Source organism: Cinclus cinclus, chromosome 2, assembly GCF_963662255.1.
Source record: "Cinclus cinclus chromosome 2, bCinCin1.1, whole genome shotgun sequence".
Lineage (NCBI taxonomy): Eukaryota > Metazoa > Chordata > Aves > Passeriformes > Cinclidae > Cinclus > Cinclus cinclus.
This window is the reverse complement of record NC_085047.1, coordinates 16,163,911-16,184,973: the sequence shown is the minus strand read 5'-3', so window position 1 is coordinate 16,184,973 and position 21,063 is coordinate 16,163,911. Positions and strand designations below refer to the sequence as shown.

Here is a 21,063-nt window from a genome sequence, read left to right as displayed (position 1 = left end):
GTGTCGCCTCAGGTCAGGGGACTGTGAAATGTCACCAACAACTGGCCGAAAGGACAACAGAGCCGCCACTTTCGTCTCGCGGTCTGCTGGGCACACACATGCTGACCACAGGGCTATAAGGTCCTGGAGGGGTCAAGCGAGTCGCTGAATGAGCCACAAAAGGCTAGGGATGTGGGGTGAGGGGCAAGTGCAGGGGGCTTCCCTTAAAAAACAACAGGGCGGTAGGGAAGTGGTTGGAGCAAAGAGGGGCTGGGCGGTTAATGGCTTTGGCCTGAGGGCAGGGCACCATCGAGGGAAGTTAGAGGAAGAGTAAATGGAGAGTTAGTAAAAGGCAGGTGTAGGGAGAGATCAAGGGGAGCCTGTTCCATGTCAGCAACCAGAAGCCACCCTGTGTGTGAAGTCAATGGCAGCACAGGGACATTACCCTCACAAAGGGCTGAACGGTGTTCGATCTCCACTCTAAGACCCTTGGCCATGTATTCATCCCAGATTACGCTGACGAGGAGGCAGGGGATCCCCTGCTTTGTTATCGCATGAAACTGTGGGGAGGGGAAGGCCCCCAGCAAATGCCCTGAAATCCTATCATGTGCCCATCAGGAAATCCAACTCCAGCACCCAAAACTTACTGAAAGGGCAGGGAAGGGTCTGCTGTCAGCCCAGCAGGTCAGAGTCCACCTGACAGAAAGGTGAAGCTTATTACATTTAGCAAATAATTCTCCTAAATCTGCATCCTAACCATGACTGCAAAGGGTAAGTGGGTACTGTGGATGGTGAACAGGGATTAATCAGAGGAACACTGTGAACTCAGTGTTGGGATTCTACCAGGGCTCCAGTGGGATCTTTCATACCACCACCAAATGGAGATTCTCACCATGAATTGGTGAGTTGCTGTCTCCAGGATCTGAGCACTGGGACATGCTCTACAAGACCAGGATTTCTGCTTGGAAATGAACTCTTAGTGTAGGCTCTTGAGCAGGATCCAGAAGGATTTCTGTGGGGCTAGACTAAGAATGGAACAGTGATGAGTGACTGTCAGATTTTCTAGCTAAGTTTTGAATTTTCACTTTGATTTCACACAATCCTTCCATTTGTACCCAAACAAACACAGTCCCACAGATTGTTAAATGCTTTTTTTCCTGAGATCCAAGTGAGTTCTTTCAAGCTGAGACAGTTTGCTACAAAGAACTCTCTGTGTGCACCAGGCAGTGAAAGGGCCATTCACAGGGATGGCAGTGGCTCCAGGACAGACACAGAAACATCCCTGGGACAAAAAGCACAGTCGCCTTTGTGAAGTGAGGCCTGGATTAGAACAGTACTCAGAGAGATAAGCAGGGTACTACTGGAGAAATAAGGTGGACTTACTCCTTACAATGATTTATTCAGGATGGAAAAATCCTTTAGTGCCAACTTCACTTATTTGCACCCATCTTTTACCTGTGCGTAGAGTAACCAAGGAGCTGCTTTGGGACTTCCAATCAACTGATGTGTTATGCAAGGAGGCTTTCCAAGGCAGAAATGAGAAGCAGGTATCTTCGTAGAAAATGCTAATCCAGGTGATTCTGCCCCTCTGCCCCACTCAGGTGAGACCCTAACTGCAGTGCTGCCTCCAGCTCCAGGATGCAACAACAGAAGGACCTAGAACTACTGGAGTGAGTCCAGAGGAGGCCACAAAAGTGCTTTGAGGGCTGAAGCCCCTCTGCTCTGGAGACAGGCTGGAAGAGCTGGGAGTGGTCAGTCCAAACCATTCTGTGATTCTGTGATTCTGTGATTCACACACCATGGCATATGTGAAACACTCTCCAGCCTCAAGTACAGACTCTCTCTGCACAGATCAGTTCCCAATACTGCTTTGACAAGAATTTTTCCAGCACTTCAACCCCACTGCCACTCTTTGTAACACCCCCTAAGCAACAACCTGTTGCTTAAACAGGTAAAGCCCACTCTATTCCACTCCTCCTGTGGGCATCCCTGCCCATGACTGTGGGATCCCAGAGGTCTTGTTGGAGCAGTTCCTTCCGACTGCCAGTGCCCACGGCTAAGTGACTGCTGAGCACATGCTGCTGGCCCCTGCAACAGACATGCAGTAAGTAATCTGCTCTGGGACCATGCCAGATTCTGTGTTCACACTATGCCCACATGTGCTGCAAACACAGAGGGGGGCATCTAGGTCAGAAAAATGTGATGGACCCCACTTAGGCCAGTATTTTTGTCTGAAGCCTTCCCAGCTACCATGTCCACACAGCTTCCTCAGCAGCTGCCTGCTTTTTCAGCTCTCTTCCTTTGCAATAGAATTACTTTCATTGGTTCCTTTGTTTCTGGGTGAATTTATGGCCAGGAGCTGGGGTTCTGGTACCTGTAAGGCTCCCAGAGAAACCCTGACCTGGAGTTCAGTGCTACAGAATCTCACCCTTTCACTCTTGTATTTCTATTTGTGAAAGATAATAAGCGTATAGTACAGATGAGTATCAAGGTTCAATGTTGCCACAATTAATTTTCCTCATCCCATCTGGGGCTGATTAGCCACCACAGATGTTTGTTTCTATTATCTTTTTAGCTGCTTTCTTAAGGAATAAGCCTTATGAGGGCATATCATACCATTACATATTTGTCTGCTTCCCTAGAATTAACTTCTGAGATGCCCACACCATGAAGACTACAACATTCCTCAAATCTTTGCAAAAATCTTTGCAAAAGCATCTGGCCAGCCAGGTCCTAGTGAACCTGTCTCTGGTCGGGCCAGGCTGAGACAGGTGGCCACTTTATGTTCCACCTGGCAGGGGCCACTGACAGCATACACCTGAGGCAGGCACAGCATTGCTGTGGCTGGCTCATCTCCAGGTGACCTTGGGGACACTGCAGGAGAAGAGCTGTTGAAATTGCTGGAGGAGAAGGAATGCTGGGGACAAAGGACATCACATCTGGAGGAAAGCAGAACTATGGACCAGTTTGTCTGGTCTGAGGAAGGAGGTAAAAGCATTGTGCAAGTGCAGGTACACACTAAGTAGATGCCAGAACATCAGTCACAAATATCATCCCAGAAGGAAGAGCAGGAGGACACATATCAAAACTGGTGTAATGGCAGCACGTTCTTCTTCTGTTGGCTATATGCATCTCCTCATTCTACTCCACTAGTGCTGATAAGCTTTTTCCCCATGAAGACAGCTGAGCATTGAACAGGTTGCCCAAGCGAGTATACAACTGATGACAGTGAAGCAGGCTCTGTGAGGAGAAGGGCCCTGTGATTTCACCATGAGGACCAGTAACTGCATAAGCTAATTCCTACCAATTCTCACAAGAGCTGCATTGTCCCGGTGCCAACAGTACTTGAGCATCCACCATTTCATGTGGCTACCAGCACCTATCCTGTGCCTTGTCCACAGAGCAGATTCGTTATTGGTATAGTGAGGACTCTTCCATTCCACAAAGGGACATGAGGGATATTACACATGGCCTGAGTAAATACAGCAGGAGGGAAATTAAAAAAATACTAAGCAGAGACCAGTGAGGGCATGTGGGGCACCCAGTCCCCCTGTGGGGCACGCAACATTAGTAGGGTGTGGAGCTGCAGGAGTGAGGACAGAGGAGGTCACAGAAGGTCTCCAAGGGCTGAAGTCCCTCTGCTCTGGAGACAGGCTGGGAGAGTGGGGGGTGTTCAGCCTGGAGATGAGAAGGCTCCAGGGAGACCTTAGAGCCCCTGCCAGTGTCTAAAGAGGCTCCAAGAGACCTGGAGAGGGACTTTGGACGAAGGCCTGGAGTGACAAGACAAGGGGGAGTGGCTTCCCATTGACAAAAGGGAGGGTTAGACGGGATACTGGGAAGAAATTCTTCCCTGGCTTTATGCCCTGAAGGATTGAATCCTGGTAAGGCCCTGGCTCAGGCTGCCCAGAGAAGCTGTGACTGCCCCATCCCTGGAAGTGTTCAAGGTCAGGTTAGATGCAGCTTGGAGCAACCTGGTCTAGTGTAAGGTGTCCCTGCCAATGGCAGAGGGTTAGAATTGAATGATTCTTGAGGTTCCTTCCAACCCAAACCATTACAGGGTTCTGTGATTCTCTGGCTGTTGAATCGCACAAGGAAAGGGAAAACTCAGTGACTAAGGCAAGAAGAGCCACCAAAAGCACAGAAAAAAACCACCACTGGAAATGAATGGGAATGCAGAAATGAAAAAGTAAAGAGATGAAAGCAAACAGCAAATCACACCAAATTGTGACAGTGACAGACTGTGTCTGAACCTGACAGTTCTGTGGGATGGGCTGACTCAGAAGTGCTCCTGGCCCACAAGCTGGGTGGAAGTACAAAACTCACCTGCATCCAGCAGCAGTTTGACTGTCAGGTAGTCATCAGCCAGAACTGCGTAGTGTAGAGCTGTGCAGCCCTTGAAGTTGGCTCGGATGTTGAGACGGTTGCTGAAGTCATCCTCCCGGGTGACAAGGACTGCAGGGGACAAAGAGTGAAAGGTCAGCTCACTGAGATAACTACAGAACTGCCTGTCTGGATGTGCAGCAGCAGCAGCATGGACCAACCACTGCTAACCAGGCAGGAAGCTTCTTAAGGGCTTTTATGGAACCATCAGGACACCAGTGGGGATTTCTGGTGGCCATTGTCTCCACTCTACTGAGCAGCAGTAGAAATAAGGACAACATGGTTTCCATCTATCCCAGACTGCCTACACAGCACCCAGGCAGGGGAGGAGAACACCTGAGCAAAGACCTCAGCCTTTTTCCAACCATTTATTGTAGGGTAACAGGATGGCTTGACTTGGAAGGGACCTTAAATTTCATCTGGTTCTATCCCTCTGCCATGGGCAGGGACACCTTCCACTAGACCAGGCTGTTCCAAGCTGCAACCAACCTGGCCTTGAACACTTCCAGGGATGGGGCAGTCACAGCTTCTCTGGGCAACCAGTGACAGGGCCTTGCCACCCTCATAGGGCAGAACTTCTTCCCAATATCTAATCTAAATAATGATTTTAGCAAACAGAAGGAAGCTGTGACAGGAAAGAACGCTGCCCCGCTGTGGCTTGATCTTCAAGCAAATTCCTGATTTTGGGAATCTACAGCACTTAAGTCCATGCCTCTCATCAGGACATGGCTCTGCAGGAAGAGTCGCAGCACCCCTGCTCTCCTGTGGCTAGTCTAAGGATCAGGCTTTAGAAAACCTGGATCTAAAACTCCTTGCTTTAGTCATCATCAAAAAAAGTAAGAGAAAGTGACTTTTTATAGGGTCACTCTCCTGTCACTGCAGATAGTGACAGACAAGTAGGAGTGTCTTCAAACTGATAGTGGGCAGGGTAAGATTGAATATTGGGAAGAAATTCTTTCCTGTGAGGGTGGTGAGGTAATGGCACAGGTTTCCCAGAGAAGCCACATAAATACCCTGCCCCACCATGGAGCATGAGTGATGATGGGATTGGCATGTTCTGTCTCCATTCAAATGAACACCACCCACCTGGTGGGCCAAATTCTGCTACTGAGGGTGTGTCCAGCACCTTGGTGAAAGGGTCTGTACCCAAAACTCAGCAGACTCAGATTCAGGGACAGGGACAGCTTCCAAGTGCTCTGAGCACCTGATAATGCAAAGCAAGCAGAGCTGGAAAGCAGATGGGCCACAGGGACCTCTTCACAGTCCCTCCTGAGAGCCATCAAAAGATTTCCAGGGGATTCAAAAAGTTCAGAAGAGAGAAATGCTGTGATGAATACCTGATACTATCCGAGTCCAGCATCTCCACTAATGAACCACAGTCCCTCCAGGAAGATCAATTAATGCCCTGGCTCCTTTCCTTCCCTGGGTCCTTTCTCCAAGAACACAGGGTGAGTATGTATATTTATTTATTTGTCGTCATTTCCTACCCAGGGAGGAGCAGGATAATGAACTGCGTGCGTCAGGGAAGATGAATCTGAGATACTAGGGAGCAGCGCAGTAAAGAGATTAAAGTGTTATTATTGTTGGTTTTTTTCCCCCATGGTCCGTTGTGACAGCTCGGCCGTCATCTGTAAAAAATGTCTCTGAGAGAGATAATCATCGGAAACTCAATAAAGCGTCAGGGGAAGCCTTGTGCACCATCCATCACTGGGTGCCTGGAAATTTTCAGCCCTCTGTCTCCCTTCCTGCCATCCATATAAATGTCTGTAATATATTTTGTGCAGTGGTTGTGGAGCACACCCTCTCGATTTGGATGTTTTTATGAAAAAATATTTATACACGAAATATGTAAATGTCTAAAAAAAAAGGAAAAAACAAAGGCAGTTTCTCTCTCTCTTTTTAAAAACGCAACTGAATTTATTCTTTTTAATAAAACATGTCAACCAAAGAATTAATGCAACTTCTCATGGAGTGGCCTTATCTTTTCTTCACCCCAAAATATATAACATTAGAGAGGGATGAATGCAGACAAAAACAATTAACTTTCTTGGTTGATATACTTTATCTTAAATAAAGTCTATGTACATGCATTATGTATTGGCATTCTATTGCTCATTTTTTAATGTAGTTTCATACATTTTACATTCCCTGCTATAGGGATGTGATCTATGCATGCTCTCTTTCCCATCAAGAAGTAGGTCTGCTGCACGGGTGGGTCAGTGAGGGATGAGAGAAGGGAGCTTTTAAAAATACAGAATATCGCCCTGTCAAAGCTGTCTCTTCACTGTTCCATCTTCTTAACTCAACCTGTGCTTTATGAAAGGTTCAAATATTACACCTTCATTAGGCTTTCACAGAGCTTTTGCCTCTTAGCACTGAGTCAAAAGCACAGACAGGCCGTGGATAATGTCAGTCGATAATGTGCCTCAACAGCATCCATGGCTGCAGGATGAGGGAACTGACCTGTGCTGGGTGCTGTTGAGGCCACACCTGGGCTCATTTCTGGGTCCCCCACTCCAAGAAGGACATTGAGGCTGAAGCACATCCAGAGAAGGGCAACAGAGCTTTGGAATGGTGAGGAGTGGCTGAAGGAGCTGCAGGGGCTCAGTCTGGAGAAAAGGAGGCTCAGGGGGGACTTCCTCACTCTCCTCAACTCCCTGACAGGAGAGTTGAGCCAGGTGGGGGTCAGGCTCGTCTCCCAAGGAACAAGGGACAGGACAAGAGGAAATGGCCTCAAGCTGTGCCAGGGGAGGTTCAGGATGGATTTTGGGAAAAATTTCTTCATGGAAAGGGTTGTTAAGCCCTGGCACCACCTGCCCATCCCTGGAGGGCTTTAGAAGTCATGTGGATATCACACTTGGAGACATGGTTTAGTGGTGGCCTCAGCAGTACTGGGAGAATGGTTGGACTCTATGGTCTGGAAGGGTTTTTCCAATTGAAATGATTCCATTATTCTATTCTATGACTCTATGACTCAGGCTATGCAAACCATGCTGTGCAGACTGAGTCTCTGGACAAACTGTGTGGTTTCCCTCCATCTTCCACTCAGAGCAGCTGGGACAAGGTTTAACTTTCAAGCAAGTCAGAGCACACAAAAGCTGCCACTGTGGATGCAGTCGTACCTGGGAATCCAAGTCCCAGCAGCTGCCTGGGCTCGGACAGGGCAAGGGGTATGTCTGGGAAACATCCCATGGTCTGCCAGCTCAGGGTTGAGGTTGGCAGGCCAGAACAGTGCTTGGGTAGAGAAAAGGCTTCTGGAATGGGGAAGGAAAGACAGGGACATTTTAGGGGAGTTGAGTCCTACTATCATTCCTGCCAGTGTGGGGAACAGAAGAATCTCTGAACATGCAGCTGGCTGCTCCAAAGCACAGCTGTGCACCAAGAATCCAGACATATCCTGATAATCACAAACCCAAGAAAATTTTATCACCATTTATTGTCATAAAAAGTGGAAACAGCCTGGGGTAATTTAAATAGGTCTGAATAAACAAAGCAGGTGTCTGACAAACTAGTGGAACATATCCATGTCATGGCACGGGGCTGGACTGGATGGGTTTTAAAGGTCCCTTCCCATCTGAACCATCCCATGATTCTATGATTCTGAGTCTGCATCAACATCTCAGTGATGAGGATAATGAAGGGGTAAGAATGGAAACTGAGATCTGCCAAGAATATCCATAATGAGAGGATGTGACTCTGCAGAAAATGACCTTGTTTTCATGGAAAGCTATCTAGGGCTGAGAGCTGGTACGGATGCCTGCCCAAACCCAACAGTAGTCACTGCAACCACTTACACCATTCAGCTTTATTTCAATTGGCTAAGTCTGTCTGCATTTCACAGATCCTGATAAGATCTAGATTAAGGCTGCTGGTGGAATACACTGCCCTGAACCCTTCTCCTTCCCTAAGATGTGGCTGCATGTGAGTCAATGGAATGATGTTCCTATCTATGACTTTGTGTTATGCTCTGGCTATATAAAAACAGTTGATATCTGGTCAGTTGAAGGATTGCTTCTATATAATATCTGTGTAAGGTTTCCTTCCTCTTCAGACACCCATTCACCCAAGTACCATCAATTACTTTGCATTTAAATGGCAGAAGATGAAACAAGCTTTAAAAAAAACCCATGAGGTCAGATCAGGAAACAAAATTTTGGGACCTGAAAAGCAAATGTTGGTAGCTGCACACAAACCATCTTACCTTCCAAGGAATGGAGGCCTTTTTCTTTGGCAATCTCATACACACTGCTGAAATCATCCCCAAGGTTTGGATCTGCATTAGCTGTGAGCAGAGCCTTTACCACACTGTCACAAAACAGAAGTAAGGCAGAAGTAGATGAGGAATTGAAGCCCTTCAGAGACTGAGAAGTGCTCAGAAAGCCCTCTTCAAACATTCCTGGGAATGTTAACATTCCACAGAAGTTAACCCACAACCATAACTGAACATTTCAACAAATAGAGCTCCACCAGCATATGCTAAAATGAATGAGATAGGGGAGGCACTGGAGGAAGGGTTGATACTGTAGAGATATGCAATCCTTCTAAGGAGATATGCTCTATTGGCTCTAAGGTCGTCCCTGTCCCTGCAAAAAGGAAGATTATTGTAACACACTGCAGATAAAGGGAAGCAAAAAGACATTGCTTTTGGGAGGCAATTGAACAGCACCTGCATCTCTGATACTAAAGGTGCCTTTATACCACAAGAAGTGCCAACAATTTCCACAGCAAGCAGTTCAGAGAAGGCTCTGAAAATAATCGGAGGGCTAGAGCACCTCTGCTGTGAAAGACAGGTTGAGAGAGTTGGGGTTGTTCAGCCTGGAGAAGAGAAGGCTCCAGGGAGACCTTAAGAGTCCCTCAGGGCCAAAGGGGCTCGAAAAATCCTGGAAAGAGACTTTAGATAAGGGCCTGAAGTGACAGGACAATGGGAATGGCATCCCACTGACAGAGGGCAAGGTTAGATCGGATATTGGGAAGAAATTATTGTATGTGAGGGTGGTGATGCCCTGCCACAGGTTTCCCAGAGAAGCTGTACTGTCCCATCCCTGGGAGTGCTCCAGGTCAGACTGAGGCTTGGAGCAAACTGATCTAGCCACAGGTGTCCCTGCCCAAGGAAGGGAATGGAATGACATGGGCTTTCCCAATCAGCTCAAACAATCCTGTGATTCTATGACTTGAACTTTACAGCCCTTTTAGAAACTGGAAGGGGCCCTAATGTGTCCCTGAAGCCTTCCCTTCTCCAGGCTGAATAACCCCAGTTCTTCCAGCCTGTCTTCAGAGCACAGGTGCTCCAGACCTTGGATCACCTCCTTTGCATATGCTGGACTCTGTCCAGCAGCTTCCCATACTTGTAATGTTGGATCCCAAAGCCAGATGCAGCTCTGTAGGTGGGGTCTCATCAGAGTAGAACAGAGGGTCAGAAGCTTCTCCCTTGCCCTGCTGCCCATGGAGTTGGGGATCAGTCCAGAACATGCTGGATTTTGGGCTGCCAGCAAATGTTGCACATTATGAACATCCTGCAGCAGGACAGAACACATGGGACGCACTGCCCGGGCAGTTTTGGTGTGGAAGTCCTCACACTCTGCTTCTGAATCCAAACAATCACCAGGCCAGAATTAGATTTCTCACTCCTTCTGAAAGCAGCTTGAAGCCAGTTAATTCTTAATTTTTTTTTCCAGTGTGCAGGCTTCCCATGACAACTAGACAGTAACTCATTTGTTAGCATTCATCACCAGTGACATGGCTCACAGGCTGACAGCGATGTGTGCCGCAGCCTGACATGTAGCTGCAGGCTGTGGCTTGTCAAGTCACATCTGAAATTTAACTTAAGCTCCTCTTCCATTTACCCTATAATTGCATTAGCAGAATCAAAGGTGGTTATTTTATTATTTGAGCATGGTGTAACAGAGGCCAGCTCCTTACCAGCATTGGTGTGCTCCTCACCATGTGCAGAGTGAGCACAGCACTAGGACTGGGGGCAGGAGATAGAATAATGGAATTGTTTAGGTTGGAAAAGCCCTCTAATACCATCGAGTCCAACTGTTCCCCAGTACTGTCAAGCTCACCGATACCCGGAAAATAGAATAGATCTTTCCAACAATGTTAGAGTGAATATAAAAGCAAATCTTTACTTAATAGCTTTCAGGTACACAGTGTGGTGAAAAGTGCACACGGTATAGTAATTCTACAATTTTTATAAGGTTAGTTAATTAGTATAATTGTCATATACTGTCCAACTAACAGGTCGGTTAGGTAATAATTCCTAGGGTCTTGCTCTACTGGAAGCAGTCCAGAGGTTTCTTTTGCTGCACTTTTATGTCTGTTATGTCTGGTCCAGATTCTGGTTAGAAAAGAGAATGTTCTTGTAGCTGGTTCTCTTTTTGGAATAAGACTAAACAGTACTTAGGAATGTGTTTATAAGGTTAGCTTATTGTTCCTAAATGTAGGGAGTTAAAATAAGAAAAGTACTAGAAGTTACAGCTATGCTTTAGCAATCTACAAAGCTACAAATATATAAAAAATATAAAAAGCTAAAAATCTTAGCCATCACTCCCCCTGAACTACATCCCCATGTCAAACATCAAAATTTTTTTAAACCCTGCAGGGATGGGAACTCCACCACTCCCCTGGGCAGACTGTACCAGAGCTGGACAACTCTTTTGGGGAAGAAATTTCCCCAATATCCAACCTAAACTTCCTTTGGTGCAACTTGAGGCTCTTTCCTCCTGTCATGTCACTTATTGCCCAGGAGAGAAGACTGACTCCCACCTGCCTCCACTCTCCTTTCAGGCAATCCCTGTGAGCATACAGAGTTCATTTACATCTGTAAATACATTTATATCCATATTTCATTTATATCCATATTTCTACAGTCTAGTTTGTTCTATATTATTTGGGTTGAGAGGTTCTGGCTCTTATTCCACAAACAGTGACTTCCAATTATTACCCTTCCCCTTTTCCATCACTGAAAGCATGTTGCAATGCACAGGTGCTTGAGTGGATTGAGTTGCACAGCAGTGATCATATTTGATACCTGATGGCTTAGAACAGGGACTAAGGATGGGCATCACAAAAACCTGGAATGCTTTGGGTTAGATAGGGACCCTAAAGCTCATCTCATTTTAACACCCTGCCAGGGCAGGGACACCTTGCACTAGACCTGGTTGCTCCAAGCTCCATCCAGTCAAGCCTGGAACATTTCCAGGAATGGGGCAGTCACAGCTTCTCTGAGCAACCTGTGCCGGGGTCTTGCCATACTTACAAGGATGAATTTCTTCCCAATATCCCAAATAACCTTGCCCTGTCAGTGGGAAGCCATACCCCTTGTCCTGTCACTCTAGGCCCTTATCCAAAGTCCCTTTCCAGGTCTCTTGGAGTCCCTTTAGATACTAGCAGGGGATCTAAGGTCTCCCTGGAACTTTCTCTTCTCCAGGCTGAACAGTCCCATCTCTCTCTGTCTCTCTCCGACCCCTGGAGCATCTCCATGTCATCCCTTGTACTTGCTCCAACAGGTCGACATCTTTCTTGATGGTGGATCACCTCACCTACTTTCATACATCAGCAGTGGAAGCCATGAAGTCCAGAGCAGCCTCTCATCACAGATGTGCTCACTCTCTACCACACAAATCTCTTCAATGAGCCTGAGTTTTCTCTCAGTTCACTAAGTAGTTTTGATCTTGTTTGAAGGGTCAGTATGTGAGATAATCCATGATCTTCAGTACAGTTCCAGTGAGACATAACCTCACTGTCTCATCCTCAGGCCTCTATGGTGGTGCACCCCCTGCCACATCCCCAGGCCACACTATGATCTGAGAACAGACAATGTGATGCCAGGGGAAAGATATTGATCCAGGTATCTGCTCCATGCTCAGAAGAGACATGTCTACTCTGTCTTGCTACACTGCTGTTTAAGGCCCTATCAGTGAGGACATCCCACGCAGGAGCGCCACAACAAGCCTATAGAGCCTTTTGGACTACCTTAGGAGCACTGATAAATTACAGGACACAAAAGATATCCTGCAAACCCTTCAGCACCTCTAGGAAGGGCTGCTCAGCATACCTAATTCCACGCCCACCTCTGCTCAGAACTCAGACCTTTACCACTGCCCTCTATGGCTGCAGCAAAATGCAAAGCAAGGAAGTGGTCTGGCTGCAAGAAAAGCCCTGTGAGGCCAAGTGCATGGCTTTGGACACCCAGAATAGATGTAGTCACAGGCCATCAGCCCAGACTCCCAACCTTTGGTCATTAGGTAGGTCAGACCTACCCTCGCCATCTGTCTGGCACTGTGCTATCTGTCAAAGACTGTGGAACAGAGGGAGATGATGTGGAGATGTGCCACATCCACTCTTTCTAGCTGGGAAAGCTCTAGCACAGGCCACTGATCTGTGCAAAGTTCTCCTGGAACATCCAGTGCTGGATTTCTCTGGAAACATCTTGCATGTCCAGTACCTGGTGCCACTGTGGTGAATCCAGTCATCAAGAGAACTGCATCAAGGACCTTGAAGAGGAAGTCCCCATGAAAGCAGGAGATGCAAGATGGAAGAAGGCAGAGAAAGTTCTGTCCTGTTGTTTTATGAGACCTCTGTAAAATTGACAACTTCCATGCTGCTAGAGATGGATATCTACTACTGAAGAGAAACCATCACAGAATCATGGAATCACGGCTTTTAAATCCATTCAGGGATGGGGACTTCACCCTGCCCTGGACAGCCTGTGACAGGCCTGGACAACTCCTTCAGGCAAGAAATTATGTGCTCCAATTAAGCCTTTGATGATCTTGCCCTAGCAGCTGACTTACTGTGATCCTTGCAATCAGGGCTTCCAGCACCCCCACCAGGCAGCTGGTCCTCACAGATCATTCAAGTCTTTGGAAGCACAGGTTTTGATACAGTCAAACCACCCTGCTGGGACCCCATTCTCATGGCTCTCACCACCAAAGAGACGCCTCTACTTCAATGTTAGCTCACAGGCTATGATATACCTTCAGGTCCCTGAATCTGCCTCATTTTAAGGAAAATGATCCCAAGTCCTAGTTTAGGACTTTAATCCACAACATTGTGGCTCATGAGTGAGCTACAAGTACTGAGTGAGTCATATGGTAAAACGGGATGTGTTATTTTCTTGATAACTCCATCCATCTGCCTTTCCTGCCCTCAGTAGCTGCATTGAAACGAGCGTTCTTCTCAGGCACTCCATCAGATACTACCTCCATGTGCTGTTGGAGACTCAGGAAACCCTGTCCTTTTCACCCATTACCTAACATTCAGCATTCTTCTCTGGGAAGTGACCTTCTGTTAGAAATTGAGCAGAGGACCACAACTGCTAGATACAAGGTGATCTGAGAGTGATGAAGCAGGTGATGATAGCAAACTGCTCTGCTCTCCCTGTGAATCACCCTCTGCACCATATTCCCTGGGGTAACAAACATTTCCATAGCTCTTTTGATGGCCAGGAGGCTCAAGTTTAATAATAAGCACTAAGATCATCACTTGCTGGCAAAATCTGCCATGCCAAAACACTGGCACTAGTCTAATAACAACACATCACACATCCAGCCTTCTTTTCCAATCATATTTCAATCTCTTCTCCTGTTTTTGGGATGTGCTGATGCCTCCAGGAACATGTCCATCAGCTAGACTCCTGGAATTGTAGCTATTGATTGTAACTATCCAATTTGCAGGTAATGGGACATTCAAGCAAATTTCCTGTAGCAAAGGTAACAGTGCCATGAAAATGCAAAGGAACTGTACTAAGCGATGCGAAGCATGTGAATATCCCTGGAAAAAAAGGAAGGAACTTGCAAAATTAGGTGATTAAAGGGGCTCCAAGGGAGCTGGAGAGAGACTTCGGACAAGGGCCTGGAATGACAGGACAAGGGGGAATGACTTCAAAATGACAAAGGGCAAGGTTATATGGGATATTGGGAAAAAATTGTGCCCTGTGAGGGTGGTGAGGCCTTGGTACAGGTTGCCTACAGAAGCTGTGACTGCCTCACCCCTGGAAGTGTTCAAGGCCTGGCTGGATGGATCTTGGAGCAACCAGATCTAGTGGAAGGTGTCCCTGCCAATAGCAGGGGGATTGGAACAACATGAGCTCTAAGGCCCGTCCAAACCCAAACCATCCCATGATGAGTGAATTTCAAATGAGGGATTCTCTGGCCCATACACTTTTTGTGTTCCTCCTCTTGCTGTGAGGCACTGGGGCAGAACAACATCTTACACCAGATCCTAGAAGGAGTGGGATGCCACTGTCCAGCTGGGCTGCTCCAGCTTCCCTCCATAACTCACCTGCGCTCAACAGCCTCAACAAGCTGAGTTTTAATTTGCTGATCAAGTTTTGATTAGATTAGAGGCAGAGCCTATTCATCAGCATGAATATAAATCTAAATTGACCCTGGTGATGACTCAGAGGGCAATGCTGAGCTAGAGCTGGCTGGGCAGTTCAATCGATTGGGGAAAGTGCTTTCTGCTTGTAATGGCTGGACTAACATATTGTTCAATAAATAAATACATATATACAATACAGGGGGTGGGGAAATCAATGGTGAGATGGTGGGAGGTGACTGGGGCTGAGTCAAGAGAAGCGCTGTGCCTGGACCAAGGCGCCGGCAGCTGGGGTTGGTGAACCAAGAAGCCTGGTGATCCCCATGACCGTGTGTTATCAGCACAATGCAAACGCCTGCGCGGGTTTTGATAGGCGGCTGAGCTCTGGCAGGAGCCACATGTCCCGCCTGGACACAAAGAAGATCCTTGTGTGGTTATATCTTAACTGTGTAAAATTCAGCACAGTAGGAGGGCTGGGAGGAGCTGTTGCTCAGATGAGGCTAAATGCGGATGTGTGCCTTCCCAGGAGCATGTTTACATCTACCTATGGCACAGAAAGCCAGGCAGCCGCAGCAATCCCTCGCGCTGTGATGTGTTATTATTAACCCAGATGAAAATGATTGACTCCTCAAAAGGGATAAAAAGGGATTATGGAATCCAAAAAATGGAAAAAAATAAATCTTGAACGGTGGTAATTGTTATATTGTTCAGTTTTCTTTAAGAGTGTGACATGGGTGAATCATCTTTCAGAGGCACAGTGAAGGCACACAAGGGAGTTGAGGAGTGTTAGAAGCCCTGCACCCTGCCTGGAGCAGTAAGAAAATGTGAAGAGAAGCCATTTCTGTGGCTTGGAGAGGTGCAAGCACCTGATAAACTGACAGAATCACATTGTGCCCGAGTTGCAAGACATCAGATGGTGTTCATCCCTGAAAAGAGGGATGCTTATGCCCAGGGGTCTGAGATGGGGGTGCTGCCAAGGCAGAGGCATGAGTAACAGCTGCAGAACAGCCAAGTGGTCACTGTTCCTCAAAAACACCCAGAAAGGGAGTAGCTGAAAGCCAAAGCCCCAGTTTGTAGAATTAGGCCCTCCAAGTGTTCTGTCATCACAGCTGAAACCCACACCCAACTCCTGAGCTCTCTGACAGGTGATGCATTGGGCCATATCTTCTTCCAAAGGTACTCAGATATTTCTCCAGCTACACTGCAGACAGCTCTGAATGACTTGCCTAAAGTGAAAGGAGTGAAAAAAACCCCATGGAACAGATGTATGTACCTAATATAGGGAATAAGACTGCACCAGTCCATCATGTCACTGCCTGTAGACAGGGAACAGCTCCAGATCAGGCACCCTTCACCAATCTCAGAATAAACCCACTAGAATATCACTATTCATGAAGAATTGTAATTACCAATATAAAACAGCCACACAGCATGTTCAGTGCACATGTGGACGAGGCACAGTTCCCAGCAGTGTACATGGAGGCAAGGAACAAACTACTTCCTGACACCTCTCCCTATGGATGGCTGGATGAGGGCGAGGGATGGGACAAGGCCATGTTGGGCCAAGCTCTGCTGGTTCTGGTTCCATGGGACAGCCTTTGACCCAGAGCTCCTTTAAGCTACACAGAAAGACAGAAAACGAAAAGGAGGGCCAAGGCTCAGGCAGCAGTCACTTGACATTGGTCATTCCCAGAAGAAAGAAGTTAAGCAGATTTGAAGAAACGCAGAGAGATCCAGACCTGAAGAGGAAGGCAGAAGAAGAAAGGTTGTGCAGGAAGCCAAAGCTGCAGAAAGAAAATTAAGATGAGTAGACAATGTGGGGAAGAGTCAAGAGGAATTTGGAGGCTAAAGCCCCCAGTGAAACAGGAAGACAAAGCTCAACACGACCTGACAGTGCGCTGTGTCATGTCCTGGGCTGATCCCACACCATGGGCAGCAGAGCAGGGGGTGATTCTCACCCTCTGCTCCTCTCAAGTGAGACCCCACCTGCAATGCCGCCTCCACCTCTGGGTCACCCAAAATCAGAAGGATGTGGAGCTGCTGGAGTGAGTCCACAGGGAGACAAAATGACGCTCTGAGGGCTGGAGCATTTCTGTCCAATTAAAACATGGGTATTGCTGCTGCTGCTACTGTGAAAGCCATTATGGAGCCTTGCACAGACTTGAACTGCGCTTGAACTGGATTCTGAGAAAGGAATCCCTATGAATGCACCCAGCTGCTCCTCCCCACCACCTGAGCCATGCAGAAAACTTTGGAGGCCCTAAAATCACAGAATCACAGAACCATTTAGGTTGGAAAACCCCTCTGAGATCATTGAATCCAGCTGTTCCCTCAGCACTACCAAGGCCACCACTAAACCTTGTCTCTAAGTGCCACATCCATATGACTTTTAAATCCCTCCAGGGACAGTGACGCCACCACTGCCCTGGGCAGTCTCTTCCAGGGCTTGACAATATTTCCAGGCTTGGAATTTTCCCTAATGACCAACCTCAAGCTCCCATGGCAGAATTTGAGGTTATTTCCTTTTTTCCCTGTCCCCTGGAAGAAGAGACTGACCCTCATCTGGCTCCACTCTCCTGTCATGGAGTTTTACAGAGTAAGGAGGTCACTCCTGAGCCTCCTTTTCTCCAGCCTGAGGCTCCCAGCTCCCTCAGCTATTCCTCATCATACTCATGCTCATGCTCCAGCCCCCTCCTTCAGAATTGCTGCCCAGGCATTGTGCCAGTGTGCTTGAATGGGAGCAGAAGGAGGTTCCACTGTTTTTCAGAACTACTCAAACTTATCCCATTGGGACTCAGACTTTCCATGCTGCTCTGTGCTTTAGTTTCCCCTACCAAACAAGTAGTTTTCTACCTCAAAGGAGCCTGAGAAGATGACTTGATATTTCACTGTCACTTTATTTCTGTAGAAATGATAAAAACCGGAGTAGCTGATAACTGGATATAGAAAAGGTCACTATGCTACAAAATACAGATGTACAGCTAAAGTCCTACCTGCTTTGGGGTTTCATTTGTGATAGCTTTTTTGCATATCTTAACAAATGCACAAAACCCACAAAGCTCTGAGTATGCATTTAATTAAAGCTTAAATCCTAAAAATATGCCAATGCTACGGTAATTCTTGCAGCAATGGGAATTACATCATAAAACCTTCCTCTGCTGCTGTAAACATGGTCACAGCTGAAGTGTCTTTAGCCCACGACCCAGTTACAACCTGTATGATCATGGAGCCAAAGAATTTGGATGTTGACTCTGTCTCAAGTAAAAAAGGAACCCTAAATGTTTGCCTCCATTAGAGCCACTACTGCATCTCCCTTCCTAGGCAGACACCAGTCTCCTCTTGGAGACCTATCCAAGGGAATATTGCAGAATGCTTCTTAATGCCTCCCTGAATTTCGGACACAGGACATTTCAAAGAGGAAGAAGAGGATAATTGGTTTGCTGTAAAGAGAAAAGATGGACCCCAAACTTGCCTTCCAGCACACTGGATTTCATCTTGTAGCTGATGGCAACTGACAGAAATCATTAAAGCAGTGCCTCTGGAATTAAATTAAACAGATAGACTGAGGCTGTCTAATTGGAAGAGTGAAGGCTGTGGAAATTGGGAAACATGACAAAGCTAAAGGACAGGTCACAGAAATCTCCAGTGCACAGCGGAGACTGAAAACATCATTCTCTGAAAAACACCTTTGGAAAGGCAGTAATCTGAGGATGAAGGCTTCCTTTTTCTTACCTGAAAACTTATCTCAGTTCCCAGTTCCTTACTGAACTCATCTCAGCTCCCAGTACCCCAGCGCTTCAAAACCATGCTGAGGAACCTATGCAGGTATCAGCAGCAATAAAAGAGGAAGTGGTGAGAGAGCCAGTAAATTAAACATTCCAAAGACTTTGATCTTTTTGCAAGCAAACAGTACCTATAGGTCCTGCTCAGCTGCACCTTGGCCATCTCTGAGCCAGGAACAGCCCAGCTCCCCTCTCCAGAGGCTGCTGAGGGGTTAAGGAGAAAAGTCATAACAACTTCAAATCCATCACATTTAGGTGGATTACACAGGCAATTGGACAAGCGGGGATGGCTTCACACTGCCAGAGGGCAGGGTTAGATTGACAATAGGGAAGCAATTCTGCCTTGAGAGCATGGTGAGGACCAGGCACAAGTTGCCCAGAGAAAGCTCTGGCAGCCCCATCCCTGAAAGCATTCAAGGCCAGATTGGACAGGGCTTGGAGCAATCTGGTCTAATGGAAGGTGTTCCTGCTCAGGGCAAAGGGGTGGAAATGGATGATCTTCAAGGTCCCTTCCAACCCGTGATTCTGATTCTGAGATCAGTTGCTGTGGCTGGAGAAAGCAAATTTAGAGCATAACCTTTTACAGAGGGACCACACTCTACAAACAAAACCATCCTGCATCCTTGTGCTGCTGACTCCTCCCTTCCCCAGTACACCTTGGCCGTAACATCTAGTTTCAGTTACACAGTTCACCTTGTGGACTAGGTCATTAGCAAACCATTTGTAAGGGATTTCAAACTCTGTGGGTCATGTTCCAGGTCAATGTATTTCCCACTCTGCACTGTGGACATTACAATTCTATAAACAGGACCAAGAGGTCCAAAACTTTGTCTTGCACAATGCTGGAGCTGTTACATATGGAGTAAGTCTGGCTAGTATTTATGTTTACCTCCAGAAAGGATAGAATCAGAATCACAAAGGTGGGAAAAGACCTTCAAGTCCAACAGTATCTAATTACTCTTCTGCTATATGAGACAAGTTCTACTGAGCTTCAGGTATTCAAGGTCTTAATTTTCACTTTAAGTCAGTATTCATCTAAAATGTGGGAAAAATAAACAGTTGCCCAACAGAGCCAAACCCTTTTTCTTTTGGCCAGGTACACAACAAAGACAGATGTGCGACGGCTCTGCCCTCTCAGCAGGGACCAGCCTGGGGTCCACGAATTTTTTACCATCAAGATGTTTTCATTAGCATTTCCACTTGATTTTAGGCCTGATTTTAGGTAATTATTGTCCTATGAACAGCCTTTCTCCCTGTCCCTCCTTAGCCTTTGCAACTCGGGAAGTCCTGTTCTGCTTCACCAGTCACTCGGAATGGTCAACAGTCGTCACACTCTGCTGCTGACCATTGTCCACTGGGAAAGGTGGGAGGCTCCCAAGCCCATCCCTTCGTGGACAGGCAAATAACAGGGCCCGTTGCTGCTTGGACATCAAAGTTAAACAAACATTAGCAAGCCCCCACCTCTGGGCCTGTTTTAAGGAGCTCCCTGAGGAGGTCACGACTTTCAGCTTGTCATAGCACACATCAAAGTTTGCACCACACACGAACTCAGCACATGGATTGGAATAGTGTCACCCGAGAGCGGATATTCAGCCTTTGTGCGCTGCTTTAATCCTGTGTTTTCCTAAGTAATTAAGCTTTTTTGCTTATGAACTTGTGACTAAGTAAAGCATCCCTGAGAGGTTGTAACATCAAAGCTCATTCTCCCGTCTGTCCCACATTTTCCAAAATTGGATTTCTTTTTCTTCTTTTTTTTTCTTTAAATAAAAAAACCCTAATTGAATTTACTTGTAGACTGAATATATTTAGGAGTGTCTTTAAAAGGTTACAAGAAGCCAGAGTGATCATCATGGGAACTGTGGAGCAAAGGCACAGTATTCAGCCCCAGCTACAGCCTCACCAGTGAGAAGGGATGGGACAGCTCTTAGGGGAGCAATTTTGCCTGGTGGGGTACCCACCACAATGACATCATGAGCATACAGGCATGGGCTCATCCATGGCCAAAACCTGAGAGCTGCTCTGGAATGGCACCATCAGCTCAGCTGTCACATCTGCGGGACTGGGGAGCAGCCTCCCCTGATCTGTCACACCACATACTGGGCATAAGGAGAGTGACAAGCTCCCTTGGGTTAAGCTACACAGTACATCCCAAACTTTATGGAAACTCTCTGTAGAGCTCAGTATGACTTTAGGAAAAGGTTGAAATGAGCCACCATGATGTGAGATACACATACCTGGAGTTCCTGCTGATGGCTGCCACCATAAGAGCCGTCCAGCCAAGCTTGTGCCTTGTGTTCACATCTGCACCTGCTTCCAACAACCTGGAAATAGGAGAGATATGTTCAGGAAACAGATATGAAGAGAGCATGCCAAGCATCCTGGAGCTAATGAGGGAAAGCAAAAATTGTTACTGTGCAGGCACCTGCTCTAGCACAGCCCAGAAGACCCAACATGAAGTTGATTCAATACAGTTCTCAAAGGTGACCAAACTTAAACAAACATCCAGGTGATAGCAATCCCACTCCTTTCAAAGGGTGCGATGCCAACATCTTACTTTCTGTATTGTTTATTTATTTATTCTGTCCAGTCTAATTCCCAAAGA

At 46.9% G+C, this 21,063-nt stretch overlaps 1 protein-coding gene across 1 annotated transcript in view; it reads right to left on the bottom strand.

The window, feature by feature from the left end:
* CLPB (ClpB family mitochondrial disaggregase) overlaps positions 1-21,063 on the bottom strand; it is a 73,762-nt gene that overhangs the window by 37,313 nt on the left and 15,386 nt on the right. Inside the window, exons 3-5 of the mRNA XM_062515370.1 lie at positions 20,696-20,782; positions 8,561-8,664; positions 4,303-4,431 (exon numbers count right to left, since the gene is read on the bottom strand). Of these exons, the coding sequence (XP_062371354.1) occupies positions 4,303-4,431; positions 8,561-8,664; positions 20,696-20,782 (320 nt within the window). The remainder of the gene's footprint in view (positions 1-4,302; positions 4,432-8,560; positions 8,665-20,695; positions 20,783-21,063) is intronic.